A 12,528-nucleotide genomic window follows, 5' to 3' on the forward strand; every position below is an offset into this window, starting at 1 on the left:
GCCACCTCCCATTTCCTTCCGAGGATCTTTGTGATCCTTTTTAGCATTCAATGTGAACCTGAGTTCTAGAGAAGCTAGTTTGCACAGGCCTGTCCTTCCTGAGTGCTTCTGTGTATGGAAGTCAAGCTCACTTGCCCACGAGTCAAACATTGGATTCTGAGGCTGACAGAGCAACAAAGTCCCCCTTTAATAATGAGGCATGTTTCATCCTTGAGCCTTTATCAAAATAAAATTAAAGCATTTTAGATCTATCTCAAGCTCTGTAATTTCACCAGGCAACGTTCACTGCTGCCTCCTTACAGAGAGTACATGCCGTTCCTGTAATGAGGCAGGAGCAATATTTATCAAGATAGAAAGCGATAGAAGGAAGTGTGTTACAAAGATCAGCTTCCAGACACAGAATAACAGTTGTTCCTAACTGCAGTTTTTTTCTTTGCCTTCTTCACTGGAAAGTTTTAAGAATATTTTTTGAGTTGACTGAGTTCTCAGGTGAGGTCCCTGACATTCCACTGAGGGTTGTAAAAGAGAAAAGGTAAAGCTGTGAGATGTTCTGTAACTGTTAAATTTGTATTGCAGTGCCTCCGTCTAGGAATGTTTGAGTTGCATTGTGATGAATTGGTAAGTGCTTTGGCAAAGAGAGCAGATACTATTTGTGGAAAAATGACTGCCAAAATGTTCAAAGATCATCAAGATACAAGCCTGAGGTAACTCTTAAACTGAGAATGTTATGTAAATGTACTTAATTTTGTTTCCACTGTTGAATTTTGTAATCCTTAAAGCATATGTTTAATTGCATTTTTGCTGTTATGTTTAATCTCATTTTTGCTGTTGTAAATGTTTGTTATTTGTTCAAGGATGATTAAAACAAATTATTTTACATATTTTTCAGACTATGTGATGAGTTTGAGAGAATATCAGAAAAAGCCCTTACTACTCCATCAAACACACAGGAACTAATGGAATTGAAGGTACTCTCTTCCTTTTCACGAGTCCAAGCAAGAAGTAGCTACCAATAGCACTGTTCTGTCCTTAAGCAGTAGTGCATCCAAGTTGTCTCCTTTTATGGATATGATTCTGGCTCTCTTAAAGTCACTGGTGCTATATCTGTATTACAAAATAAAAAGGGGCAGGTCGTCTTTGACCAAGAGGCCAGATGTCACAGCCTAGCTCTTATACATATGTGTAAACTCTTTTTCCCATCAAAACATCATGGTAGGAACCAGACTGCCTATGTGGCAGAGTTCCTGAAACCTGCTGTTACTTGAACAGTACCTTGGCATTGTTGGAGAGAATGCTGGTTGGCATGGACCAAAACTATGCAGGGGTGCACGCTAACAAGCAGTATGGATTACTGCAACAGCGGTTGAGCCCATGACCTAATCCTGTTTTAGTTAGCAGTACAGGCATTACCTGGAAGCTTTGCCACTGCTTTTCGTGAAATATCTATTTCACGCATAACGGCTTGGAATAAGTGCACAGTTTTATTTATCTCCATCTAGTTAGCATAAGAAGATAACAAGAATTTATGTAATATGGGCAACATGCCATTAGAACCTAATTTAGAGTATGTTCTCCAGGCTGCTGTGCAGGTAGTATAGTTAAACAGTAAATATTTATTGGCTCTCCTGAATTAAATTCAAAAACTTGAATTAGATGTTAAGGACTAAATATACATTCCCAGCATCCTAAGCTAGTTAAAGACCTGAAACCTGAGATGCAGGGAACTTAGAGGTGTTTTGTCCTTCACAAGAAAACTTTAAAAAGCACTCACTGGGAACGTTTGTGAATTTTGCCTTTACATCCTGTGTTGAATTATCTTCTTAAATTTAGCAGATGTAGAGTTTCTGATTTGATAACTAAAATCCTTGCTTACAGTTACCACTTCAGCAATCAAAATCCTGCTGTTGATTTGATATACTCCAGCAAAGCACTTACATACACGCTTAAAGTATATCACGTGTCTAAGTCTCCTGCTGTTCAGCAAAGTTCTGTTCTGTGTTCTCGATATTTGGAACCTAGATGCGTGTTTAAAATGAAGTGGGCACTCGAGTGGTAGACTGAATTTGGGCCTAAGTGCTTTGAATCTTTGCTGCGGTCAAGTTGAACGCAGCATATAACTGGAGTAATTTTTTTCAAATGAAAAATAAAATATTAAGTAGTAGTTGAAATATATGCTGGAATACGTTCCCTTTAAAATACTGAACGTTTAATGCTGTGGTTTTATGTTGCACACAAAACAAATTAGATGTTCTCATGTATAGCATACAACAGTATGCTAGTATTGAACCCCTTCTCATATTCTTCCATCTCATTGCTGGAAAGATGCGTGAATCTTCATTTCAGATATTTTTTTAAAAGGCCAGCTTTCTCTAGATCCAGAACAATGAGTGTATTCTGCTGCATAGAAACTACTGTTAAAAGAGCAGAAGCATAGGTTTACTGGACAGTTTGTCCCCACCTAAAAACTTTGATACCACATTGTGTGGTCATGTTTTTTTTTTTTTTCTGTAGCTTCAGGTTATTGATATAAAGTAGTTTTTACATTGGTATGCTATTGACCTGTCCAACTGGCCAACATTTTTACTAATACAGCTCTTTCCTCATTAGGAGTCTCTCAGAATACTTAATTTCGGAATGTCTTGTAAACTGGGCTGTCTTGCTGCTCTGTTAAGAGGATCGTACAGAACACTGCATGTATCATCCCAGTTTACTGCCAACTCCATGATTTGAAAGAACAACATAATTGTTAATTTTATCACAATGGGTGCAATACCTGTGTTCTTTATATTCTTACCTCTAGGGAAGACCTAATTTTATGTTGGGCCATCCAGTGCTTCTCTTTCTGAAACGTCTTTGTCTTTTCTCTTGTACTTATTTGACTAGTTTTTCCTTGGTAGCAACATGCTTTTCTTCCAAAACTTGTAACACTTAAGAAGGGCTGACTGGATTGGTTAAAATTAGTCCAAAGCTTTGTGTCTTTGTACATACAGCATAAGACATTGTTTTGAGTTTTATTCAATAGCATATACGGTAAGGCAATCTGCTTAAGACATCATGTGCCCTGTCACAATAGCTAATACCGTTCCAGATAAAACCCTTTTCAGATCACGTATTTCTGAATTTATTCTTCCTAGTAAAAATAAGCTTTTAAAGTTAAATGGTAACTATTTCAGGCGTTATCTTGACATGAAATTGCATAAAGTATGTCTTCCTTTTAATTTCTATTCCCCAGAGCTATATACAGAAAGTAGAAACATGTGACATGCCTGAGTTGGAACAGAGATTAGTGGATTCTGTACATTGTCTTGCTTTCTTGATCGAATATGTCCACTTTTCAGCAGCAGATATTCGACTCAATAATAATGTTTTTCAATGGTATGCGCGAATGCCAGATATTTTTGAAGAGCACAAAAAGATAATTGAAGAAAAAACAGAACAATTTCAAGAGGGTCTTAAGGTTTGTAGTCACAGCATTTTGAAAGCTTTTGAGTTACTAATTTTAAATGACATACATGACATAAAATCATATCAAATGGAATATTATCTATTAATTTATTTTCCCATTTATTTTAAAAAGAAGTTCAAAGTAGAAGTACAAGTTGTTATATTATTCCTTATATTAACTAATTTTTGTCTATTTTCTACTCATTCACTGTTCGCATGTCCGTGAATTCTCCAATATAAGCCACGTTTCACATTTTGCACTTGATCTGGAAGCCCTGTGCTACAGAAGTTCCAGTGCTGTTGACAAAAGTTTTTTTGTATGTGAAATCTTAAAATTCATATCCTTTAAACACTAGTGAATGGCTTCATATATGCACATGAGCAGTCCCTTTGGTATCAGCAGCAGTATACTGAGGGCAATGAAAGTTCTACAACAACTCCCAAATGAAAATTATCTACATTCATTTATAAGTGATATTGCTATTAGGATAATGTCAGCCAATGCAGTTTTATAACATAAATTTATGTTTGTTTTATTTGCATTTTTTTAATTTGTTACACTTTACATGTGTTTTATCTCTCTCAGAATTTTTCATTGCATTTACTGGGCTTTTACAGTAAATTTTATAAATTATCTAAGTGCTGTGGTCTCTCCACAAAAATTGATAATTACTAGGCTGCTGATACACTACGGTTACTGTCTGAACCGTAGCTGTCTGGTTTGGATTTTTTTGTGCTTCCTAGTCTCATCATCATTTTGTCTGAGATCGTACATTTTGAGAAAGGGAGTTTCTATGTTTGTTCAGTGTGTACCAAAAAGGAACTGTTAAGTGTTACTGTAATGCAAATAAATAATAAAATTAGTATTTAGTTGGAGTGCAGCCTAGACTATGTTTTTCTTGAGACACGTTATTGCTTTGTACGGTTTGTTCCTGTTTCAGACATTGACCACTACTGATGATCAATGGGAAATGGATTTTGCGGAATGCCATACGTGAGGAAAAAGTCACCCTTGAACTGTTTTGCTTTAAAACAAGAGAAACAATTACCTTTCTCTTGTGAAACTTTAGCTTCAACTGTCCTTTGATTAATCTTTTTATTCTAATTTAATTTGTGCTACACTTGGCATTTCAATTTAGCTTTCTATTATTAGCCTACTAACTATGTCCATCACAGAAAGCAGAAATTTCTATGTCCAGCCATATCCCTTGACATAGCAAAGAAGAAACCAAAGTCACATCTGTCAGTTAGCCCAGTAAGTCACTGCATGTAGCAGTGGGATTCAGGGCAAATTCTGTAATTTGGATGGAACAGAAACTAAAAATTTCATGTGCAAAGATACTGGAAGTTTTGAATTTTCTGTAAGTGTTAAGTGTCCTTCAGTGGCAAATCAGGGTAATTATTACTTCTTTTTACAGAAAATTTCATTTATTATTTCTTTTTCATGATATGCTTATTAGGTACGTTGTCAGCGATTTGTTGAGGAGTTGGAAAGTTGCTCCAAACAAGTTAAAGAACTGTACACATTTGGAGACATTCAGGAAGTCAAAAGGTACTTGAAGAAAGCTCAAGCATTAAATACAAAGTTGGATCTTGCTGCTGATAAGGTATAGATTATAGTCTAAACTAGTCCAGTCATATAAATAGTAAATCTTAATATCTGTGTTATCAGAATTATAAAAAATTAACAAACTACTTTAGTAATACAGTTCCTGATATGTGGCAAAATAATTCCCAATTCAACTGTGTAGTGATTTTACCTGATTGGCCATATCAACAGTAAATTTATTGAGCACAATAAATACAGGTTACACTTGTTTTGAGTTAAGACAGCAGCCCTTTGCATAGGAGAAGAGTGGATGAAGCTTATGTAGGTTTTCACGGAAGTTTTACTTTGATGTTTTTGGAAGTACATTCCCTAATATTTTTTTTTTAGGCTCCTGTTTGTTATAGGCTACGAAGTATTGCAAATTATAGAGGAATGTCCAGGTGTCATTGAAACTTCTAGCTGTGCCCCTCTATTGACTAACATGAATGCTGAGCGTTAAGGGTTGCTCCCATTGCCCTCTGTGGCAGCAGTTACTTAATGGACAGGTTCAGTTGCTTAAAACTTAATTTGAAGCCTGTTGAAGTCACTGGAAAGCCTCCCTAATCCCTGTGGCAAGGACTTCATATCATGGACCGCTTTGTATTTCACACCTCACCTATGTCTCAACAGATTGATCAGTTTAATGCAGAAGAAGAGGCCTTTGGATGGCCAGTATCTCACTACCCTCAGCGTAAAAAGATCCAGGATACTCTTGCTCCGTATCTTCGTCTCTATGATATGACTGTTGAATTCAACAGAAAACACAAAAACTGGACAGAAGGAGTATTTACGAAAGTGAATCCAGACGAAGTAGAGACAGATGTAGGAAACTACTGGCGTGGGCTGTATAAACTAGAAAAAGTCTTCCATAATTCTCCAAATGCATTATCAATAGCAACAAAGATTAAAACAAAAGTAGAAGAATTCAAAAACCACATTCCTCTAATCCAGGTGATTTGCAATCCTGGTTTGCAAGAAAGGCACTGGGAAGAGATGTCCAAAATTGCTGGTTTCCCGCTCGCTCCTTCTGAAGACTCAAATGTCTTGTCATATATTAATTTGCATCTTGAACCATTCTTAGAAAAGTTTGAGACCATCAGTGAAACAGCCAGCAAGGAACATTCACTTGAAAAAGCTTTAATGAAAATGATTTCTGAATGGGATCAAATAGAATTCTCCGTTCTTGCCTATAGAGAAACAGGAACCCATATTTTATCATCTGTAGATGATATTCAGATGATGTTGGATGACCACATTGTCAAAACTCAGACTATGAGAGGATCTCCATTCATTAAGCATCATGAAAAGAGAATAAGGTAATTTCTCTTCCTCATAAGTCACCAGTGACGTTACTAAATAAGGAATGAATTTTTCTGCTTACTCTAAGATGTAGAGCCTTCAAATGGTTTGCTTAAGCAGTGAATTAATTTCATTTTAAAGGTTTCAGGCTTTTGTCTATGTCAGATAAGCACTACTTAATTCTGAAAATCTGTTTTTTATCTTTAATTAAAGATAGAGGAAGTACTAATGCTCTTGAGAGGTTGGTAAACGTTTTTAAAATGTGCCCTGCAACTGAAGGTACCACGAGCATCATAACATTACCTTTGTTTTGGTGTATATTTGAGGTATTGAAGGAAAGATTGTGAACTAACAGCATAGAGATTAAATTTTCTACCTAAATTATAAAGCTACAGCATTTTTTTTAGCTCTTCAATGCTTAGAAATATTAGGCTTTTTATAAGGGAGGTGAAGAAAATGAAAACAAGACAAATTCCAGGGAAGTGAGGAAAGATTTTTTTTTTTTTTCTGATGCAGAAAATTAGGTTCCAAAACCTAGCGTTAACATGTTAAAAATTGTATACTTTCATCTTTGAGCATAGGTGTTAATTTGATTTTGTCGTTTCCTCAATAAATAGGTTACTTGCTTCTTAAATCCTCTAAATATAGTCATATTGGGGAAGAACATGAAAATCTTTCAGCTAAACTTTGGATATAGTTATCTAGCTACACTGAGTACATCAAAACTGCTATTGACATGAAAAAATATAATCTCCCATTTCAGCCACGTATTCAATAAATAGCAGTGCATACTTGCATATATATATGCACATATATACCATAATCTCTAATTACTGCTGTATTATTAAATGATATTCCCTTCCTTATTAAAGTAAAAAGGTAGTTTTGGCCTGTTAAATTTTAATTATACCTATAAAAGAGTAAACTGTACTATTATTACAAATGCTATTAGTCACCAGAAGGCTCGGACGAAATTATCACCATATATCTTTGTACAAGATAGGCTTTAGATTCTTGAGATCTAGGTGATTACACTATGTTTGCTTTGTCAATAACCCAGCGAAGCATGCTCTCAGAAATAATTCCAAATTCATTGTTTCCTTTTTTGTGTATTTTTTGTATAAGCAAATTAACTCATTCAGCTAACTTTCCCTTTGGAAAACTGCATTTTTTCTCTACCTCTTGGTAGAAGCAAAATCACCAGAGGCTGTGTACCTCTATCACCTAAAAGATGAAAGAAGGACCTCAGGTAGAGGAGAGGGTACACCCAAGCAAAGTTGTTTGTTGCTTAGAATCTGTGCCAGATAAATAATGGAAGAAGGTAGGTATGTTTTCACACGTCACTTGACAGAACAGAGTGCAGCCCGTGTTTGGATGTCTTTTTAAGAAAATTATTGCTGTAATTCTTTTATGCAATCTATATTTTAGCAGCATGTACTTTTTATAGTATTTCCATCTTCACTACCCTGTGATATGAGAGTTGCGGAACATGATACTGAGTGTTTTTATACATGGAGGAAAATTGTATATAACTGTTACAGGACTGCAAATAGCATTATATTTTTATATTAATTTTTTGCAAATTGCTTATGTTGGCGAATTAGGAATACTACGGAAATCAGAGAACTGATAATATATCTGTCTGTGGTGTTGGTGAGATAGTGAAATGTTGTATCAAATGATGGTGTTAATACTTTTAAAAGGATGCTGAAAAATTGAGGACATTCAGAAAAAGTATTAAACTAAAGGATGTTGAATTTTTGGCGATCCAAAGGAATAGCTGAGTAGGCATTGAATCATAATATTGTGAATTCGCACTGGTGTACAATAATATTGAAGGACTCTCTAAACTATCAGATGAGTGTGTGCAACAACCACATTTGCAATTTGAAGTCAAAAATAAGATGTGACGCTTTAAAAAGTGATTGACATTAACCATGGGACTATACTAAGGAATATGGCAAATGTTCTGTTACCTGAAGTCTTTCAATTAAGACTGAACGTCTTCTGGGGGGAATGTCTACATGTTTTTGGCTTGATAGTTGAGGCTACTTTCCTGGTAGTTACTTTGGTCTCTCGACCTTTCTTACTGAGCAAACAACTAGATATTGTAACCTGGGCTTTAGTGTATGCTAGTCAACAGAAGTAAATCTGTGCACAGATATTACGACATGCTAAAGTGTGTGCTACTTGTATTCACTGATACTGTTAGTCTGTTTATTAGATTAACCCAGCCTATGAGATCCTGCAGTCAATTTGCAAAAAATGTAGTTCAAACACAAACTGACGATCTAGTTATAGAAATGACTGTGGACTTTGTTATTAAGGAAATCAGATTAGATGAATATGATATTATGCTGAATATGAATTCTGCTTAAAACTTATACCTGTTGCTCTTTCAGGCCAGTAGTGAAGGCGTTTTAGTAGTCAACGTACTTTAGATGAAAACACTTGTCAGTTAGTCTAGACTGGTCATTATTTCCCTTGGATTTTGATTAATCTGCTCCCTGTTGTTTGGGATGATACATCTATGGGTCCTATGCTCTAGAGGACCCTGCTTGAGCAGGGAGGTTGGACTAGATGATCTCCAGAGGTCCCTTCCAACCTAAACCATTCTGTGATCTCTGTGATCTCTGCTCTTGCTGTTGGAGATGTAGCTTTCCAAAAAGAACTCAGCAGTCTGAGAGAAATGTTTTACTGGAAGCATCAAGTCATGCGTTTGAACTAATGCTATTTTATAGGGAATGGGAAGGAAAGCTGATGTTGGTACAGGAGATCCTGGATGAATGGCTGAAAGTTCAGGCTACTTGGCTTTATTTGGAGCCAATTTTCAGTTCTCCTGACATCATGGCTCAGATGCCTGAGGAACGTAGACGATTCACTACTGTGGATAAAACATGGAAAGACTTAATGAAATCAGTTTTGCAGGTAAGTACCACTGTCTTAAGCACATGGAAAGGATTTGTAGTAGGTACCAGAAATTTGTTTCTGACAACATAGTTATGTTTTATGTTTTGTCATGGCTCTCTTTCTTAGATTCTTTAAAAAGTACTTTGCAGAACTGTTTCACATAGAATTGTAGGAGTGTTGGAGGGAGGGAGCTAGGAGGGAGCTCTGGAGTTCAGATAGTCCAATTTCCTGCTCAAAGCAGAACTATTGCCAACACTAGATTAGGTCAACGAGGGCTTTGTTTAGCCAATTTTTGAAAACCTCCAAGGACAGAAATTCCTTGGAGGTTACCTCCAGAGACTTCACTGGACTTCACTGCTCCAGGGCTTCACTGGATTCCTGATGTCCAAGCTGAACCTCCTAAGCAAAGGCTGGTGCCTCTTGCCCCTCTGTCACTAATGAGAAAACACTTATTGTTATTTTTGTAACTGCCCTTCAAGTAGTTGCTGGCTGCAGTTAGATTCTACCGTTAACTTCCTCTGCACCAAGCTAAACAAGCCAAGCTCTTTCAGTCTCTTCTCATAGTCCATGTGCGGTGCTGGTGTGTAAAATTAAGCAGCATGCAAACCAAAGTAACATAGCGAAGGTGATTCTGGCACTATGGGTCAACTTGCATGGGATTCATAGATGAATGAAAGAAATTTTACGTTAGTTGTTCCTTTTTTGAAAAAAGCTATTTATTTACATATTCAATGGTAGAGGTAACTGTAACTTTAAACTGTAGATCTTTAACGTGCTTCATGAACGCTATTCTGATCTACTATAGATCAGTACATAAAGCAGCTGTTGGACACAATCACGTCTGGCAGTTCAAGATCTTACTGTCTCACAGGTCTGCTTGGTATTTGATTCTCTCTGGAACTTACCACTTAGGATCGATTGATGAGACTGTGATGAGATTGTGAGACTCTTTGCTTCAGTATTTAGACTTTTTCTAGTCTTGGTTAGATTGATTGCATTTGCCAGCCTTCCTGGATGAAGAACACCCATACAATCTGTTCTGCTGAGTTAGCTGAGAAGGCAGCGGCTTCTAGCAAAGAGGTGGTACTACTTGGGGAAGACGTAACATCTGAAACTGGCACGGCCGTCACTTCAGCAGTCATCTGATCGATGGGCTGAATGAATATTCTGCACACCCTGTTCCTCAGGGACAGAGCCAGTTACCTAGTAACTCTCTTAATCCCTTTAGGTAATTCCAGTAATGATTAGAGAGAACTGCATTCATTCTGAGTAATTTCCCTAATGTCAAGGACTTTCCTAGCAGGCCGTTTTGTTTTGTTTTGTTTTTTAACTGGGCTTACTAAACTATTCCCTAGACTCATGAAGATTCGTGAGGTCCACTGTATTCTATATGGGGACATAAGGTCGTTGTTTGAAGGAGAAAATGGGAAGTGTTGTTTTCATCTGTCTCATGTCTTTACAGAACTTTGAGATCCATTATGTCGTTAGGAGAAATGCTGACATAGTCACTCAGTCGAAAGCTTTTGATCTGAGCTCTTTTTAGGTTGCAGATATGTTCTTAATATGAGTTCAAAAGATGTTTAATATATAAAAGGAAGCATTTACTTCATTCCCAAGCAGTTCTGTTTCATCTCTTAAAAATAATTTTATTTTTATTTATTTAGAAGAAAATCAGAAATGTATCCCATTAAGCTAATGTGAGATTAATGGTAGTCTCCTTGTGGAAGGACCAGGTAAAAAAGAACGGACAAGAACTTGAGAATTTTTTTGAATATTATATTTCTGAAAACTATATCTGCTCAGTGATCTGTTTTAATTAAATCTTCTAATTCAGATTTTTGGTCTAATCAAATAGGAATTATTCTTGAATGTGGTATATCTAATCACCTGCAGAAAACAGAGCCATCTTTTGGCGGTACAGGAAAGTGTAAATACCAGAACAGTATAGAATACTACAATCTAAAATTTATTTTGGCTAAATGACTACGATTTATTTTCCAGAAGGTGGCACTCTTCTTTTATAAACTCAGTGTCTGAATTTTATGGTTTACAAGAATGTTTTTCCCCAATCAATATGAACGGTCTTTCTGAAATCGCAATACTAACTTGAATCTGTTCATGCTTTTCTGCGTTTATATGCCATTGTATTACAGAATTGCTGTAGGAGGAATCAAAATGCTTCCTCTGTTTGCTTTGCTTTTTACCACAAATTTGAATAATCATATATTATTTATTTTAAATATCTAATTTAAGCAATGCACATTAATGAGGATTAAATTACTTTGTGATTTAATTTCTACTTTTAATTTAAAAAAAATCTAGAATGCACTTATATTTCTGTGGGGAAGAAAGTAAAGATTAAATCCAGGAAAAAATCCAAAACTGCAGCCTGTGAGATGTTAAAAATGATATATGGAAACTAGAATTAATGATGATCTTCTGACAGGTTATTCTACGTTTTTGTCATACACTTGATTCGCACTATTTTCCTGATACAGTTTTTTTCTCTAATGGGTAAAATAAGTGACACTGATGTTTCGAAGGACTAAAAATGGTGGCTTACCCTTTTAGTCCATGTCTTGGCAGAGCTATAAATAGGAAATCTGTGCTGAAATAGAAAATCTTATTTTTTCTTGCTTAGCTCTTTCTCGTATGAAAGAAAAAACATAAGCCAGAAACATTTATAAAATTGCCAACACAGTTTTGAATTGCTCCATCAGTTGCACTTAGGCTCTTTGTTGATGATCAGCATGCTAAGAAAGGGAGCAAAAACTCTTGACAGTGTATAGTTAGGTGCTTGTTTGTGTATTAGAAACTGTTTTATAAAACCAGTTGCTAACTATATTTGCATGTTGACAGCTTAATTATCTCTATAGAGATGAAAAATGTAAGCAGTTATTTAAGTCAATTTGTTCTGGTTTGGTATGATTCAAGAGGCAAGTAACAGAAGGTAAATGTACTTTATCTACAAAAGAACACTATAATTATAGTGTTAGGTGTGCCCCAGTGAAGATCAATTAGATAAGCATACACTTCTGTATGTTATGAGCAGGGAACTGAACCAAAGCTGAACGCACGTTGTAAATCATTTCAGTGTGTTATGAGTTTTTGAACTGAACCTGCATTTGGAATTTAATACTGAATTCTCTGAACTAGAGCTGAACAGAGGTCAGGTCACTGGGTCAGACCTACGTGGTCGTCCTGTGAGGGGTCTGTTTCTCACAGATGCCCTTTGCATCTTTTGGGCTCTGCACAGCAGTTTAACCTCTCTCTCTTGCAGAGACATC

At 36.1% G+C, this 12,528-nt stretch overlaps 1 protein-coding gene across 2 annotated transcripts in view; it reads left to right on the forward strand.

The window, feature by feature from the left end:
- Positions 1 to 12,528, forward strand: part of DNAH7 (dynein axonemal heavy chain 7) — a 121,640-nt gene that overhangs the window by 18,255 nt on the left and 90,857 nt on the right. Inside the window, exons 13-18 of one of the 2 annotated variants that reach the window (XM_068948272.1) lie at positions 577 to 704; positions 890 to 968; positions 3,233 to 3,457; positions 4,905 to 5,051; positions 5,663 to 6,348; positions 9,073 to 9,259. In XM_068948272.1, coding sequence (XP_068804373.1) covers positions 577 to 704; positions 890 to 968; positions 3,233 to 3,457; positions 4,905 to 5,051; positions 5,663 to 6,348; positions 9,073 to 9,259 — 1,452 coding nt within the window. Of the gene's footprint in view, positions 1 to 576; positions 705 to 889; positions 969 to 3,232; positions 3,458 to 4,904; positions 5,052 to 5,662; positions 6,349 to 9,072; positions 9,260 to 12,528 lie in introns of those variants that run through there. The other variant, XM_068948273.1, reaches the window with a different exon arrangement.

Source organism: Struthio camelus, chromosome 6 (assembly GCF_040807025.1).
Source record: "Struthio camelus isolate bStrCam1 chromosome 6, bStrCam1.hap1, whole genome shotgun sequence".
Taxonomy (NCBI): domain Eukaryota; kingdom Metazoa; phylum Chordata; class Aves; order Struthioniformes; family Struthionidae; genus Struthio; species Struthio camelus.